Source organism: Thunnus thynnus, chromosome 7 (genome assembly GCF_963924715.1).
Source record: "Thunnus thynnus chromosome 7, fThuThy2.1, whole genome shotgun sequence".
Lineage (NCBI taxonomy): Eukaryota > Metazoa > Chordata > Actinopteri > Scombriformes > Scombridae > Thunnus > Thunnus thynnus.
In genome coordinates, this window is record NC_089523.1 from 26581398 (window position 1) to 26600616 (window position 19219).

At 38.4% G+C, this 19219-nt stretch overlaps 1 protein-coding gene across 2 annotated transcripts in view; it reads right to left on the reverse strand.

Annotated features, from left to right (window-relative positions):
• The window catches only part of cadm2b (cell adhesion molecule 2b), a 162215-nt gene that overhangs the window by 43203 nt on the left and 99793 nt on the right, over positions 1–19219 (reverse strand). Inside the window, exon 2 of one of the 2 annotated variants that reach the window (XM_067595221.1) lies at positions 15846–15872. The exons of the other annotated variant lie outside the window; for it this stretch is intronic. Coding sequence (XP_067451322.1) covers positions 15846–15872 — 27 coding nt within the window. The remainder of the gene's footprint in view (positions 1–15845; positions 15873–19219) is intronic. 2 annotated transcript variants of the gene reach the window in all.

Genomic DNA, 19219 nt, shown 5'->3' on the forward strand with positions numbered 1-19219 from the left:
GATGAATGGCTAGAGAGCAGTCAAGCACACCACTGCAGAATAAACTGTAAACTGCAGGCAGGATAAAAAGAAAACAAATAACTAAAAAAAATAAAAAAGATAGTTCAAGAAATAGCAAATGCCTCCATTCATTACAGAATAATAACAACTATTAATATTCATATGAAATTAATTTCAAGCCCTTTATCAAACCACAAGTTCACCACTGGTGCTTGATTTTACAAGGGCTTCTCTGCAAATAGAGATGTTAGAGGTACTGAGTTCCCCACTGCATGCTAATGAGACATGGCAACTTTACATAGTGCCTGCTAATGACAAAACATCATATAATAACACATCTCCACAAATCACACACTGTACGTGTGTGTATGTGCATTGAATACTGAATGTCTAAAATTGATTGGTTGGTATTACAATGTAAAAACAGTGCCTGTCTATAAATTAGTCCAGTCCATGATTACATGGAAATGTTTTAAGCATCTACACACTATTACATGTGTATAATATTGCTTTATTGCAGAAATTCACATCAATGCCTCTTACAATCAAGGACAAGTTTTTACTTTATGCAATATGAAAATAATAATTTTAAGGCAACTGAAATCATGCCAAAAATTGGTACATGGGTAAATGGGAACTAGTTTTCAAGACTTGTAGTTCAAGAGACTTGTAGAATCAATGCCAAGGCTGAGGAACACCATTCTGGCTCCCTGAACTATGCTTAATGTTAGGTCCCCCTACTACCACCACAACTGCTGCTGCTGGGGATGCAGCACTGTGCACATTAGCTGAAAGGTCACAGATGACTGGGGAGAGGAAGGAGGAATGCCACAGGGCAGTGACAGCATTTATAGTGAAGGGTTTTCTACAGTGATTTTCTACAGTGGTGTCACCTTGGTTTAGGTAAGCCAGCCAGCATAGATGGTTATACCTCACTCATTTATGCATGCTCAGTAAATGAAAGTATTCAGCAACAATGGGATGCAACCAGTGCTTTTGAGAAGAGATGTTTAAGATGCTCTGTGTCCTGTGTTCTGCTTAGAGAGATGACTGCTGCCCTTAACCCACGGTATCAAGTGCCATCAAGAGACATGATCTCTAACAAACTGATACTGGCATGGTATGCCACAGAGAGAGAGAGAGTGCAGGCTGAGTTGGAGGAGTTGATGTATAGACCAATGTAGCTCAGGACCACTTCATTACTTTGGGAGGTGAGCTGCAAGAGAGGGTTCACCACACAAAAGCTGCCTATGTGGCCCAGATAGGAGATTTTGTGGCAGAAGAGATTCGTCACATTATGGCAGAGTTTAATATTCAGGGAAAGGTGGTAGCAGTAACAGTCAATGCTGCAAACATGGGTGCAGCTGCCAGGAGTTTGAAGGTGGTCAAAATAGGCTGCTTTGTTCACTCTCTTAACCTTGCTGCCCAAAAGGTATACACTGAGCTAACAGTGTCAAAGTGGGCAGTAAGAATCCGGGCTGTGGTTGTGTTGCTGAGGAAGGCAAGCCAGTAATAAAAGAGAAACAATGCCTCTTAAGTATATGTCTATTCCTCTGTTGTTGGCTGCATAATTGTTACCAAAAATGTAAATGAAATGCATGTGCTATGCAAATGTTTAATATGTTTTAAGATCTCCCGCAGTATTTGGCGTGCATGACATTATCACTAGTTTATGACACTGTATGTCGTTAAGTTGATATCTTCAGTAAAACTGTTTTTGTGTGTGTGGTTGTTGTCGTCTTTTTTGAGGCATGCAGAGGAGTTTGTGAGAGTGATGAAAACCCTCTACACCTCAACACTCTGTGTGTCCTCAGAAAGGACTCCTTGTGGCCAAATTCCACCCATCCTGCAGAAGCTTCAGGTTCAGGATACAGACTCCACCTTTAATGCAGCAATTAAGAAGAGGGTGTAGGATGACCTCTCAAAACGTTACACAGTATTTTGTTGTTGTAAATCACTAAAAGTACAGATAGATTACATTAACATTATTAAAGGGTCTAATTCTAGTACTGGCATATTATTGTTCTCTTCCAAGATGAAAACATCAGGATGTTCCTGGAAGAGGCCACATCATTGGATCCCATGTTTAAGACCAAAATCCTGGCTACTGCTGTATGGTCTAGGTTGGAGGATAAGGCATGTGGCGAGGACTTCATTTTGATTATTGGTACTATACTTTCTAGGATCTAGGTTAAGTATTGACTATTGAAATGCCACACAGAAAAGTGATATAAAACTGTATTAACACAGCATGTACTGGAAGTCGGATGAGGAAGGAAGAGGCTGCAGCTGTGGAGAACACCACAGCACATGTAAGCTTTCCATAATACTTATACATTACTCACATCCCTTAAATAGACTAAGCTAAGCACCTAGCATTAAGATGATCTCAATGCTTCAGTGCTTTCCTCTCGGTTAGTCTTAATCAAGTGACTGATTTTCTTTTCTTTTCTTTTTTTTTTTTTTTACCTTGATACTTACCTTTCTTGACTGCTGTGACTGCAAGTCACTCCATGTCTGACTCCGCACTGGGGGAGCTATTCGCTGAGAAGGACCTGGCCCTTAAAAACAGCCAGGCAGAGCCACTCCTTGACCGATCAGAAGGAGCTTGAACTCTACAGAGCTCTACCTGCAGAGGTGACCTCCATCAATCCTGCTGGGTGGTGCTGGGAGAGGAGAGGGACCTTCCCCATCTTGTTTAACCTGGCCTCTAATTATACATGTGTCCAGGCATCCTCCACTCCAGCGGAGCGAATATTCTCAACTGCTGGAGACACAATCAGCTAGGAAAGAGCATGCCATGCCCAAGAGAAGGCTGACATGTTAATATTTCTTAAAAAGAACTGTTGAGGACTGACTGGCTAGTGGCTAGATTGAGAATGCTGGTTGTGATGTTGCCCAAATAATACTACATTGTATGTTTCTTTTACAGTTATTTAATAAATACTTCAATATTTTGAACATTTTCAAAATGCATTCATAAAAACCATTTGACTGGGGGGTAGTGGTGGCATTTTATGCAACTGAATGCTTTCATTCACATGATGGGTATTGAATGAATTACTGGCACTGGTATTGGTACTAATAGACAAGTAAAATTAGAATTTAAAGAATTTAAAATAGCCAAGGAACAGCACTGGAGGTCAGAGGAGGCCAGGGCTGGGCAAAATTTATCTGCTGAGGATGAATTTAAAAAATGAGAGGGAGTGGGTTGTACATCACAGCTCATGGTACTGGAAAATTATTATACAAAGTAAGTTTATGGCCAGAAACCCCAATTTCTCTGCGTAGCATGTTATTCAGTAAACAACCGGAAGATAACACCAGATCCAGCATGTGGCCCTTATTGTGCATAGCTTCAGTCAGAGCCTGCACAAGATTAAACAAGATTAAAATAATCAATCACACTTAAAAACTCTGAAGCTAGGGGATTCTCAAGGCAGCATACATGTACATTAAAATCATCATATTCAGGCATAACAACAGACAAAAGGTCAGGGAATTCTTCTATGAAACCTACAGTGGACTTGGGTGACCAATATAGTAAAATACAGGCAGAACACAACACACAAAAGGCAGAATTTCAAAAGAAAAGAATAAACCAAGATCACATCTAGAACAGTAGATGTTAAGCTATTTTTATATAGCACTGCTAGACCAGCCCATGTCCGCTTATTCTGGGTTCATTTAGGAAAGTTTACCCTGGCAGGGAGCATTCAACAAAAGAGGAACATTGTCACCATCAGACAGCCAAGTTTCTGTTAGCAGGACAAAAGTCAATATTGTAAGAAATAATGAGATCATTGCATATGAAAGGTTTGTTAGCTAGTGACTTGACATTGAGCAAAGCAAAGCTAATGTGCTCTAATTGATTATTAGCCATGACAATGTGGCTGCAGTGAACAAAGGAGAGGTTAGCCATGTTAACAAATCTATGAGGTAAATGAGTGTGTGACCTGTTATTGAGAAGTACTGGGATACAGGGCCAGGATTAGGAGGTCTGTGTGGGGATAGACAGTCGGTTGATATACTACTAATGTGTGAGATAAGTAGTTTCCAGTAGGTTTGTGCCTTTCCTATTGGGATGAAGGTTATAATTTCTGGAAAGATCTCTCCTTGCCCAAAAGAAATCAAAATGAATGATGATGCTTAAACCAGTAGCAACTGGTCAACACCATAAAGACGACTGAACCACAGCCTTTCTTCAGTGTGGGAATTGGTCCAGAGAAGATACACTGCTTACCCAAACTTTCAATAGTGTCTGTGAGGAGCTCAAAATTCTGCTGAAGCTTTATGGATAGTCTGAGTTTAATGTCATTTGTGCCTACATAAACAATAACAGTGTGGACAGTGAGATGATGGACTGGGACAGGAGGGACATTTTCAACAATATCCAAACAGTAGGTAATTCCCATTTGGTAATTCTGCAAACCTGATTATCGAATCCCTAATTAAGAGGAATTCAGGGTCTCTGCAATTGCTGTTGTACACAGCGAGATTGGAGGGTGCACCACTTGGAATGAGGTCAGAATGGTCAGCCAGACCAACGCGGCTGTGTCCCAGAAGTTGTGCAACCTGTTGAGGGCCCACTCAGTAGCAGGGGAGGCCGCGACACAGTACTGCGTCCTCTTGGGAGAAGTTGCCGGAGAGTTGTTGAGGGAACAGGGAAAGGGACCCCACTTCTTGACCCTTTGACAGGCTCTCCGAGGGCAGGAGAAGATGATCCATCGTCTGTCAGGTCCACCAGCAGTGTACAGGAGTTTGACAGAGGGAGGAAATCCTCTTCGCCCGTCAGGTCAAAGAGAAGGAGAGAGACCCTACGACTCTGCTTGACAACAGTAGCCCAGGAGCTCACTAACAGTACATCCATTTTCATCCAGCAAAAGAACCAGGGGGGACACCGGTAATGATGTCAGGCTCCAATGCAGCCAGCTGAGAGCCGAGTTGGGCTTGCCACTGCAGGAGTTCATTGATCAGAGATTCAATGGCTCTTAACTCTGATTTAACACCAGACAAAACATCAGCGGTAACCATACTGGCCAGTCGTACCACAAGTCTGGGTTTGGTGGCTTGACTGTTGGACGGAATCGGGAATAATATCTACTCCCTCAGGCCTCCTGGAGCTGTGCTGTGGTGACCACACAGCGACTACCAGCGGCTAAAAAACTGTTGGAACCAGGCCCAGCAAGTCAGAGAGGACAATACCAAACTGCAGGAGTTTGGCGTGTTTGTTAAAGCGACAGCACTGTGGAAAAACCACACTGTTGCTGAACAAGTTACAAGTCACAGGCTCTTGAAAGCAACTTAAAATCCAGACATCCGATGACTGAAATCCTTTATCTGGTTAAAAGATACAGCTAAAAACGACCAAGATCTGAAAAGTGTATCATAAAAATGTGGCTTAAAACAGGATAAAAAGTCAATTTAAGACGGAGCTTCTGGCGGACACACACAGCGCCAACACTTGCATGGAGTACATGCACAAATGAATATAGTATACCTTTAAACACAATATACTCTTGAGAACATACTAATTAATCACTGGTTTTGCTGTGACTTAACAAAATTCTAATTAATTGGCCAACTCTAAACTGTGTGGCCTATTTGCCAGCATGTTCGGAGAGAAGGAAGTTGAACATCCGCAGTGTATAAATTTTCCATTTAATTAAAACTTGAGGCCTCTTGTGGTGTGCAATCCTTGGTAGAGAGAACAAGAAATATCGGAGCTTGCTGTCTCCCATGTGAGACAAATACAGACAGCTCTCTGTTCCAACTCAGTGTGAAGTTTTGTAAAAGCGTGGCTTACATTTTGCTCTTAACATCCTGTTGGATTCCCAGTGTTACTCCTCTTTCGTTTTGTGTTGGAATTACTTATTATTTGGCACAGGCATTATATCTTCTGTACTAAATTCTTCAAAGAGGTCACATAGGTTATAACATCAAATCTATTCTCTGCTGTAAATAACTGCTGGGCTAATAGTTGTGTCACATATTTTACAATCCAGTCCAGCCTTCTCTGAAGAGGCCCAACCTTGATTCAACCTTCTTTACTAACTCAAGACCTATCTACTCATTTCTTTTTTGTCTCAAGGATGCTAGAGAAAATCGTTTTAAAGCAACTCTTGGTGATGATAAATGGAGGTGTGTTCTTTATTATTATAGATATCAAGGATGTAACATTTTGAAAAATAAGAGTTTCTCCAGCACTTGAAAACAACCTGCTGGAAGTTCATTTTACATGAGAGCAGATACAGATGAAAGGTTGGTGTCTCTGGGAATATGCCAAATAGTTGTCAATCTAAATGTGAAATAGAAATGTTTGAGTTTCCTCCACCTCTTTAGTTACATTGTTGTGTACACAAAGGCTCAATTCTGGGGCCAGTTCTATTCTCATTAGAAGTTACAGCTACTGAGTCCCCTACAAATTACATTTGCATATACTAATTTCCAACAGCAAATATGTTTCGCAAGAAAAGCAATGCCTTAATTTTCTGCAATTAAATTCTGACAGCTGTATTTCCTGTCATTCGTTTGACTGCTTTTCAATCTACTTTATTACCTCAATACAAGTTTAAATGTTGGGTGACATTCCTAATGTTAGTCCAGTGATATTTTTTCTGACCAGAATCCTACCAAAATGTCATAGATATCTTCTTCTCTTCATGTGTTTTAGCAAACAAGCATACTTATGACTTCCAGCCCAGGACTAAGTGAAGGAGCCACATCACATTCATTTTAGCAATCACTCATTTTTTTTATAATGTAATAATAATAATAATAATGATGTCAAGGTTTTATTGATAACTTTTATGAAGGCGTTGCCCTCAGCAATGTCTCTGACCTCTTGGCCCCTTACTGTATGAGTCAGAGTGCAGCTTTAGCACCACAGGCAAGGCTCTTGGCAGTTTCTAAGTCTAGGCTCAGGATGAAAGATGACTGGATTTCACTGTCAGGACACCTAGGCTATGAAAGGTTGTGCCAGACAAGCTCAGACTGCCAAATCACTATTATCCTTTAAATTCACTTCTAAAATCCCTTCTGAACAAATAAGCCTTTTCAAATTTAAGTTCAAATTGTGTTTATTGCTTGTTTAGCAGGCATATTTTAACAATAACAACAATAAACACTGTACACAGTTACACAAACAATAAAACATAAAAAGCAACACAGTGTGAAGTAGAGTAGGTCTACACTATAGCCATCCTGACAATAGCAGATACAGTATGTCAAGGGAAAAAAAAATCTTATTAATGCATTCATTCAACTTCTCTTTGTTAAGTTACTACTTAGTGTTTTCCAATAAACTTTTTGAAGGGGGGCATGTCAGTGAGTGGAGTTTAACATGAAAGAAATTCAAACCTGTGCAGCCAGCATATAAATGTCTCTATGCCCAGTTGTCCACTTATCCTCCATACTGGCACATTTCAAGTTGCTTTTATCTTTCATATATATTTTATATTTCATAGCTGAAAATAACAGTACTCTGAAGTTATAATGAAATCTATATCTCTAACTTGTCTGTGATAAAAACCCTTCTTATTTTGACAACTTCATAGCAGCAGCAGTGAGGTACCGGGTTTAACCAGCATACATGGGTGGAAATGGCAACTTCACACAGTTAACAGCTTCAGCTTTAAAGAAGTGTGAATCTGATCACAGAGGTCAACTACTATGAATGCGCTTTTTCCTATCTCACAGCTGAATTCAGGATCATGTGATTGGGACAAACCATTTCATAATAGTTTTATTAATGTACTGAAAGCTAACCTCCAAGTTTGGTTGAAAAACATGCTTCTTTTATTTCTCTTAAAGAGTAGACGCTTTGTCTGCCCCCCTAAATAACAGTAAAATGTATATATATATATATATTATGTTCTAATAAATATAATATTGTGTTTTATTTGGGACGAATATATTTATGTATGTAGAGAATGAAAAAATCATGCATGTTGCAGGGGATTAGTAAACACAGCTACTACATTATTTATTCTTGTGGTTTTATTCCTGTATTTTTTGTTCCATTGGTGTGTTATTATCTGCATAGTGTCTACACCGTTCTGTCTAGGAGCAGCTGAAATTGTGAGATTGACACTAAAATGAGAATAGCTAGTCTACCTTAAACGTCAGTCCACCTTAAGTGACCCTGGTCAACTTAAGAGCTAACCCCCTTCACTTTTCCAGCAGTTGTGGAAACAACAGATGAGACTTTTCTCTGTCTTGAGAAGCTGCAGCATCTATTAACTAACACACCGAAGCCTATATTGTAGATTTACTGCCAGATTGACAACTTACTGTCAATGTTTTCCTCTGCTGCCGCTCGCTCTCCACACACTCTCCATGCACACACTTTATGCACTGCTCTATTCCTTAAAGGAGCTACGCTACCAAGAGTTTCCCAGGCAATGACACAGAGGTTGACTCACATTTCGTAACAGTGTTGCACAGAAGCTCCCAAATGCTATTCATTTCCGAATGAATGGCGTTATTTTTGGTATTAAAAATAAAAAAAAAAAAAAATTTTTTTTGGCCTGTTGCAATAAATAAAACCAGCTCTTTCAAGGATTTCACTGGCAGTAGGCATCTCACTAGCTCACCAGACAGTGAACCACATTTCACTTGAGATGAACATTGTGGGTCAAATATAGGCATACTTTGCGCTAAAGTAGTCTTTTTGTAGATCTCTGAGCCCTACACTTTTACTTAATAGGGCATTGTCAGAAATATGTGGTACCACAGATCCAAACTGGATTCCACAGTGATACAGTAGCGTCAGTTGTTATTATTTTAAATACTGCTAACATGACTGTTTTTGGGTTTGTTTGTTGTTGTTGTTTTGCCGCTTTACCCTAGTGTGTAAATCAATATAATTTTTTGAAATTTTTTATTTCTGTATCATTCCAAACATTTGATCCATCACACTTGGGATTACAAGACACCACTATTTTGGAAAACAAACATCTTCCAGTATGCATATACGAAGCATGTGGACAAAGGAAAAGAAAAGAAGCACAAATAAATAAAGACAAAACAAAACAAAAATCCCAATGGAGCTGCTCACATAAAGAACTGTTAAATATCTACAGATTATCTCAATAAAGAGCTTTTTTCCTCTTATCTCAGGCTTTCCCCAGATAACTGGCTAATTTATGTTTCATATGTGAACAGCCAACTCAGTCTGTGTGCATCATCCATATCAACAAAATCAATATCTATTTTTATCTTACTAAACGAAGCATCACACAGTTCACAATAAAAAAGACAGTAGAAAACAAAATGGAACTCATTTTCTATATCATTTCCCCCTCCCTATAAGCTAAAAGATCCCTATTGATCATATCAAAAACCTTCTGAAAGTCAACAAAGCAGGCATAAGTTGACTTGTTCTCACTAATTCTATTTGTTATGGCTGTAGTCAATGATCAAGACATGAACTTGACTGACGAAACCCATTTTGCTCTTCCTGAAGGAGCCATGCTTTCTCTTGATACAACATGAGCTTCTCATTAAATATAGTGGAATACAGCTTGTAAACTGTGCTCATTAGGCTGATCCCTCTGTAATTTAATGGCATGCACCCTCGGGTCCTCACTTTGGGATTTTTGGTATTGGATTTATAATAGATTTAAGCCACATAGATGGTATTTTGCCAGATTCAAAACATGTTTTAACTAATTTGCACAAAATATCAAATCATGTGGGTGATCTTAATATCTCATTTGGTATATTTTCAATTCAGCTGCTTTTCCCAATTTTGCTTTATTATAGCCATTTGAACTTCATTATGATTAAGACCCTTATTAAGGTCCTCATTTACAAAATATTCCTCTTTTAATATTTGGCTCTCTATTACATTTTTCCTCAAAATATCTTAATAATACTTATCATTAGAATCTAAAGATTCACTGGAGAAGAGACCTTTAAAGTCTCTCTTCCTTTCTAACATACATGCTCATTGTATGTTAGAGCACGGAAAATTGTCCAGATAACCTACGAGCGATGTCGCAGCGCTGAGTCTGAGCGTGTGAGATGCTTATAGATGCACAGTATGGAGCGGAGGGACAGACAGCTGCTGAGCGCTGGGAGCTCTGGAGTAGAGAGCCGGGAACAGAGCCGGAGCTTCGGGACAAATAACACCCGGGAGTCACACCGGATTCTGCTCTGATCCGGAGCCGTTTACTGGCGGGAGGAGAGCTCAGAGTTTATTTTTGAAACTTTGAGCACCAACAACAGTGAGTGCTCAGTCCGTCTCTGCTGTTTATATGTAGCAACGTCATCATGTAGAAACCTACGTCAGGTCACCTGGGGAAAAAGTTTTTAGAAGAGCTTGGGAAAATGGCTTTTTGACGCTAAAAACATGCACACTTTGATCAAAATTTGAATTTTTGAATACATATGGAACACTAGTAAGAAGCTACAGAATAATATAAAAAAACATCAAAAAACAAAAGATAATCCTTTAATCCAAAATTGATTAAACATAGTAGTTCTCTACCCCAAACTTGATGCAGTCGCTCAGAAAGACCCATAATCAGGCCTGAGAGTGTCTGTTTCAGGCTGTCCAGATAATGGCTGCCTGTCACATGATTCTCTACTGCAGCATTGATATTATTGCTCTCTATAGCATTTATGTGGTCTTCTTGCCAAAACTAACAACACCCCTCCCTCAAAGGGAGTGAAATGGAATGATTAATGCCCACGCTTCTGTGGAGGACTACTGAAAATTAATACACACAACCCTTCATTCTAAAACACTTAAACCATCTAACACTACAGTTCAAGAAATCTATTAAACTAAGCCATCTCCACTCTACTAATCCACTAAAATATGTCACTTTTGAGTATGTAGTGCAACGAAACCAGTGTCTAATTCTTATCATACTGAAATGTGTAAATTACTTTATGAATATAATAATGAGTATATTTGACACATTTTTCAAAAACAAAAACAGCTTCTGCGCTTAATGGCAGCTGAGCCTCTGGCTTATCTGCTAGAAGCTGATAGCCAAACCATAGCCATTTCTCAGCAAATAAATATTCCATACTTTATGTTAGCGGAGTGCACCGACACTCTCTCTTTGAAGCATATCATGTAAACAACATGCTCCATTCACTACAGTCTAAATAAGAACACTTCTTAAAAATTCTGGCTAGTTGTTGCCAGTATTAGGTAGAATACTAATGCATGCACATTCCTTACTGAAATAGTTTTGAAATTGAGACAGCTTTGTCAATAGCTGATGTTAATTGCTTATTTACTTAGGGCATATGATATATACAGCTTCTGCGAATGGTAAAGTGATGAAATTATGTGAAATTGACAAAATAAGTCAGTTTATCTTAACAAAACAAGACGAAAAAGATACAAAGACCTTCTGATCAAGTTAGCAGGGGATGCACAACAGAAGATAAAGCATTAAAAATGCAAAGTATGGTATGTAAAACTGAATTTATGCAAGTTGGTGCATTACAAGGTAACCAATAGAAAGATGATGCAAGCAGCAAGAGGAATCTGACCACATTTATCATGTAAATAATATCTGAACATGCTCGCTGACACATTCATTAACTAACTGTAAGTGTTGATAATGGAAATGCTTTGAAAGGGAATATTTATAAGAGTAGATGAGACAGCCTGTCTTTTATCAATTGCCCCGTGAAATAACCCCATCATATCTGATTGTTTTCACCCAGAGTGACCTTTGCTGAACAGTCTTAAGAGGAAAAACATGGGCAAAAACATATTTCACGTCGTTTATTTCTTTAACGACTGAAAGGTCATATCTGTCACCAAAAACAATCATTTACTCTGACAGTGTAATTTAAGCCAGATTGGTTCAATGTCAACAGAACTGCTTCCTATGTATACGGCAAACCTGGAGATCTGGGGCATTCAATGAACTTTGCCATTTCAAAAGCTATGAGCGTATTTGATCGGAGAGATTTTGGCAACTATTTAACAACAGAAGCTAATTAGCACTGAATCTAGATCTGATCCATTAACTAAAACTAATCTGTTAATCTGTAAATTACCTGTCCAAAGTGATGCATGTTTTAAAACTGACCATCTACCAGTTCAGACGTATTCTGCTTAGATAATGTCACAATTTAAAATCAACAGGGAACATTTTAAATCTTATTACACAGGCCTTCCAATATGCAAGTCATTCGTTCATGGAAAATCCATATGTAATTATGGTAAAAGCAAAGGCTTTTGCACAGATTAGTAATGTGCTCCATGTCACTCTCTTCCGCACCCCATTTGCATAATTTGCAAGTACAAATGCAAAGAGGATAGAGAAGAGAGTATATGCACAGGTCACAATCCAACTGCAGTTTATATCTTGACTGTTGTTTTAATTCCAGGTGTAAATGCCACCTGAATGGCTTTTGCAACATCAAATATGAATGTCTCTTGCATTAAATGTGTTTCTATGGAGCCTTATCAGGACACATTTGACTGCATACATTCTTTATCTGTGCTGGGGTTACAGTGGTTTTCTATAAGGCTCCCATCAATTCTAAACAAGAACAGTTCACAGCAGATCAGACAGGCACAATGCACATGTTACGCCACCACACGACAACCATGTATCTGCTCTGGATTGTATTCACAGTTGGCACTGATAGTGTGATCTTAAATGATGCAGTCAGTTGATTGAGCTGTTATAGAGTCTGATGAAGCCTGTTAGAAAAGAAATAACCAAGATGTAGTGAACTGTCTGTCAGTTTTACCCTCCATCAAAAAGGACATTTTGTGCCAGTTACTGAGTAGCACCTGAGCAAAAGCAAACCTCCCTCACCCATAGGTGGTACTGAACGCTGTCCTCCCCTGTGATTTGCCACAGTGGGGGATGTAGGGGGAAGGTAGGGGGTGGACAATCCACAGAACTAGCAATAAATATCCCTGCTGGGGGAAACTGTTAGCAGTGTTTTTGTTTTGCTGTACAGGAAAAAAGGAAAGAGGCAATACATCAGCTTCAGAAAGTGTGTCAAAAATACTGTATTCTCCAGGTGAAACAGGAAATTACACGTTCCAACTGGTGTTACTTAGATGACTGTACATGTGATGTGCTCAAATGAACTGTGGGATTATGTTTTTTGTCAAATCCTGACGCTTTTAAGTATTCTCACGTTGAGAGATAACACTGACTGGCAGTAGAAGGTCCACATAGTTACTGTGAGAGAAAAAAATGCTCATTTGTGAAGGAGAGATGTTCAATGTTCAATTTATGGAAACGTTCAACTTATGAGTCTTTTCATAAGAATGTGCTAATTAAGCCTTGATGTGATGATTTCATCTACAGGGCCTGACTCTGGCCTCCAGGGTCTCATACGGGAGATGTTTTAGCTTCACGGCGCCAGGCTGGGAGATAAGGTGGTAACCTTGGATGGGTAACAACAACTGCCCGCATATTTTCCAATTAAAGTTCATTCTGGCACCAAGTGTCCTTGTTTCTCCCCTCCCCAGTGGCGTGACCTGAGCAACTCTATAAGAAGTGATTGGTTTCCTGTTTGTGCTAAGTTTTTGGTATGACTGTGTCCATGTGTACACTGTGCCAAAGGCTTGGATGTCAAATATTTGTTCTCAATAAACTTCATACATTCAAGTAAGCATCAACTGGAGCCTGTGGAGTCAATTACTCAACAAGTACAAGATTTTCCCTATCAGTTACAAAAAATGACAAAATTTGGACAAAAAGACCAAAATGCTTTTAGTAGTGATCAACCCGATTGATAAACACTTGACTGTGATTTATGCTGCATGTTTTCCTACTAAATAGAAGTATGGACTTCCTTTAAAATATTGAGGAGTCATCAGGTGGGAATGAATGAGACTAGTTGCCACATGATCTTCAAACATTACTTACCAAGACTGTACTGTGACACTTCTATTCCCAAATAACCTCACAGAATAATGTGGTCAGAAACATGTTACACTTTTAAATGTTCAATAAGACCTTATCGTACTAAGAATCCTCACTCTGTCTGGATGTAACATAACCTCCATCAGAAACACTTCACTTGAAATGCAGCTAAACTCATACTAAACCTGCTCGAAGCCCTTCATAATGGTTACATAACACAATTATGAAAACTGAATCCATTATTTCAGCTTCATTTTGTTACCTCTGCCATAACTACCAGTGCAGTAGCTGAACAGATTTCTCAATTTACTCTGCAAAAATTCACTATTACTGCTACCTCAAGCTGAAAAATAGGTGTTTGGGATGAGCATGTAATATTTTCTCATGAAGCAGTTTACTCCCTTTCTACAGTATTTACACTTTAAAAATTAATTCTCCTTTCTCTGCACTGACACTGGTCGAAGCATTGCTTCATATGTTCAGGTGAGAGCAAATAAATCTAATCAGGAGGTCTCTATAAATAAACCCAATGACAACTACCGAGTTGATCTTTTATCTTGGCTTCTAGGCATTAGGTTTTATCAACGATTACTGCCAAAATTACATGGCAATTACTGGAATGCAATAGGAAAGCTGACAAAATTCATTCATCAATATGCAAGACTGATACATGTGGTTATAGTCATTATCTTCATCATTATTAATAAAAGTTATTAACTGTAATTAGAATGCTGAATGTGTATCTTCTGTTAATTAAAAACTAGCCCCCTAATTACTTCTGTAATTAGAAAACACAGCATTTTCAAAAAGGGGGAAAAAAAGGAAAAACCCTTGGCGTTCATTCATGAACATTAACAACATTAATCAGTGGGTTTGGTTGAAGTCATGTCCAAAAAGATAAAAACAACAACAAAAGAAACAAAAAAAGCCATGCAAACAAACAAAAAGACACTGCCCTAAATAATGCATGATTATATGATGTTAGTAAGGCACATTAGTAGGAAGCAACATTTCATTTCACTGTACAACACAACAAGAGTAGGCTATTCAAATTAAAATTAGTCAACTGCTTACCCAAAGCAAACAAAAACAACTAGAGGAATAAAATGTATATAGAATCCATGAGTAAAGGCATTAACAGCCGCTTCAATAACCATACAGGCACAGTCACTGAGGCACAGAGGTATTGATGTTTGGATGCTGCAACAGTATCAGTCACCAAGAACATGAACAATAACAGTAAATGTATATCCAATATGAAAGGAAGAGAAACGGTCTGTAAATCATCAAATATTCTGTAGCAGGATTTTCTCTCAAAGGTAGAAGTAATTCGTGACTGAGCAAGAAGAAGAAAAAAAACACCCTTGGTGGTGTATTTCTCAGTTCAGTGCATAATGAATCTGAAAATGCCAATTTATTAGGCAGTAGATCAGAATCAGTGGCAATGAAGTGAATACCTACACCACCAAACATCGAGACAAAGCATTCACTACTGAAGGGCAGCGGTAAAATAAAAAGTATGAGAAGCAGGCTTGTGATCAGAAGGTCTCCAGTTTGAATGCACAGTATGTCTGGGAGAATCTGGGTAGAGAAAGCAAATGAGAACCACTCTCTCCTCCCTCATCCACTGCTGAGTTGTCCTTGAACCAGGAACAACCCCCAGCTGCTCCAGTGGAGCTGCACAGTCGACCAAATAGAGGAAAAGCATGACTGGGTGAGGCGGGCAGCTCCCTGGTGTGAGCATGTGAATCTATACATATGTGAAACAGGTTGTATCTGAGAAAGAGCAAACATGTTCAGCAAACCTCTCCTGGACAAATAAAAGTTAAAAAAAAAAATGCCCGGAAAGCTTCACAACAACCTGTGTATGTTAATGCGTCCAGGGCTCTTGGGGGAGATATAAGAGTGATCCAAACATTGTTTATTGGGAACTGTGTGCAACATAAATCATGTAGCAAGAAAATGGAGGCAATAACTCACCTTTCGCTTTGCTTTTTGTCCCAGCCACTGATAGCATTAGGAGGTAAAACAAGGAAACAGCAGGTTAGATAGGTAGTATGAAGGGGTAACAATGATAGCATGATTGTTATTTGCTCTATTGTTGGTTACAGGAAATACAAGATTAGACAGTAGTGCATGTGCAAATGTTTCACAATAATGGCTCTAAAATTGTGAGACTACCTACGCTTTTTGTTTTTTGGCCTATTCTTTTCTATTGGCCTGCAGGAAAGAAAGATAATTTCATATTAAATTTCCTCAGCTACATATTCTTGGAAATATACAATTAAATGTGCAACTTCACATTTTACAATCACAGGCTATAAAGCACCTTTTCTTAACAGAGATAGTGGCGTTTGGATTCAGGTTGGAGAGATAATTAAAACTAATGGCCTTGACATTAACCTATTGAGTTATCAAGGACACTTTCATGTTTTTGTGTTCAGAAAACCTTGGAAAGAAAACCTTAACATGGTGACAGTGAGGAAAATACTTCTGGGTGGTGGGTCCTCCGCTCAGCCAATTGCAAAGCTTCAAATTCTGTATTTCAAATTGTTTTGACATCTACAATATTTTTTTTAAAAGAAAAGAATTTTGAAAGAATATCAAATAGTTAAAACAACACAAATAAAATAATAGGTCAGATACCTACACAACGCAAAGACAATGATTCAAACAACAAGTAGCTATGTGGTTTCAGCAATAGCATCATACATAGCAACCACCAGAGCAACAATAGGAAGCCTGAAAAAATCTTCGTAAAAACTGACAAACTGACATCATATACATTCACTGAACAAAGATTATGAAAATAAAATGCACATTTCTCGCTACACGCATTTTTATGTTAAAACTATCTTAAAATATTGCATTTTTCCACTGAGAATAAAAGGAATTCTAGCCTTTTTTTGACTGTCAGAAACTTGACAATCAGTGATGTGGACACAGGCCAATAGAAAAGAACAGGCAAGAAAAAAAAAAAAAAACCCTAAAAAAACAAAAAAATTTTTTAGAGCCGATATTGTGAAACTAATACATTTTGCGCTGTGGACCAATGTAGCTATTACACATTTTGATGTGAGACTGGGTCGTGTCATGACATGCCAAATGTTAGAATCTAACATCAACACAACATTACAAAAAGACAGAAACAAGACATTTGGAATTCTTGAAAAAACATGAATACAAATATCACAGCTTCATTCATTCATTCATTAAACCTTCCAACAAGCTAAGCCATAAAGTATAACACATTCTTTAACATCTACAAACCAATATCTGTAGCTATATACTTACACACATGCCACTCTGCAAAAGACACAACACATGTATTTCTGCATTTTTTTCTGATATGACCTGAATGACACTCCTTACTCTATAGTGAACCATAAATGAATGAACAAAGAATAATACTTGGCCATCGGGGCCCCCCAAACCATTAAAAAAATAAGTCCATCCTATATACTCACTTACTCCTGGTTAGGATCAAGGGATCAGGGTCTACTGTAGAGCTAACACAAAGCCATCCATAAAGATATGTGCCCAGGATGACCTGGAGGCTATAGGCTAAACCTAGCAAGAGACCAAGTCTAATGGTGCATTTAGGCAGTTTAATTAACTCAATAGGTCAAACAGTTCCAGGTTTATCACCAAAGGTTGTAAGTAGTAAACTGTTCAAAACCTGTCTGGAGCTTGGTTCAATTTCCCCATTAAATGCTGGTTTAATTCAATGTCTCTCAATGAAGTTAAGGGAAATTTTATCTTCAGGCATGATAGGAGGAACCACAAAAATAAGGCCAAAGTCGTACATAAAATTAATTTTCTTTTAAAATATGCCATTATAAACCCATAAAATGATAATTACAATTAAATCACCAAGAGTTTGAAATGAATCTTCCTTACCATTTGTGCTTTCATATTTGCAAGTTAGTCTTGTTTTTGCTTTTATAAGATTACTGTGTCACAGGAAATTATGTAAAATATGTTCTCTTTTGGATCAAGAATGCTTATATTCATGTAATGTTTCTATAGTTTAAGGATCATGGGATATAATATATAATAATCAAAACAATTAAGTGCTGAAAAATTGTTCATCACAAGAAATTTAGAAAATCTTTCCCATATGGGCTGATTGGACATTGTCTGAGCAGACTTCTAGTCAATAACTTTCAATTTTCTGTGCAAATTATATGCTAACATGGCAGATTGGTAAACAATTTCCTTTCATCACCACTCCAGAGACATAGTCTTGTTTGTCTCCAGTGGTTACATAAAGGATGGCGCTCAGCCGTCTTTCAGGTAGAGACACTTAGTTAGGTGTAATGAGGACAAAACAGTGTTACAGAAGACTTTAGACTAGAACAGATTAACACTAGATTTGCCGGTAAGCCTCAGATTTAGCAAAGAACTCATTGATAAAAACTGCAAAATCAGCACCAAATGCTAATCACAAGTAAAACTGCAGTGTGTCCAACATAAGTCAAAGCACCATACACAGAAAAGGCCCATTCCCAGCCACATTACCACCCTCAAACCTAATATACTATACATCATGGTGAAAGCATTGTTAAGATAGAAGAGTTAAATCAATTGCTTTGTAATGTGGAAGACCTCATCAAGATAGTCTACAGAGAGGTTTTTTGGCACAAGGAAAAAGCTACTCTGCTTACATAGAGTGATGGTAAGAAAGTTATTTCTAACCATTTCTAATGAGAATAGATCACTAAATGACCTTTTGCGTCAAGTAAGAGGCCACTACTACTAAATCTAAAGGAATGAACAGAGGAGGTGAGAAAATACATTCAGTGTCTCAATTTCATGAACACATCCAGGTTTTTTGAGCTATCAAGTCACCCCACTGAGTATTTCTTCATCATATAAAGGAAGAATAACCTGTAACCACACTCACAGAAGGAGTAGGGTAGTCATTTTTAAACTGTGGCATCACAGAGGGAACAACAAACACTGAAACAAAATTCAACATTCACAATTGGATTTCCCCAGGTCATATGATAGGAGGAGGATCAAACAGTCAACCACCCACCTCAAAGGTGACAAGTTGGTATCTCTGCTTTTGTTACACACAAAAAATAACTCATTGAAACACTGCGGCTTTCACGAAAAACCTCTTAGGGAGTACAAGGTATTCATAATGACCTTTGCCCCAGATGTTACACAACACGGCACACATCAGCAAAACAGAAAATCGTATGAGGAACAAAACCCTGAAGGTAAACCCACTGCTGGTCCTCCTGTTAAAGTCTATCTGTGAGGTAGGTTACAGCTCACAACTGATTTCTCTGGGAATGTTGATGAGATTTTGCAGGATCTGTAGTTAAGGTGGTGCTTGCATGGTT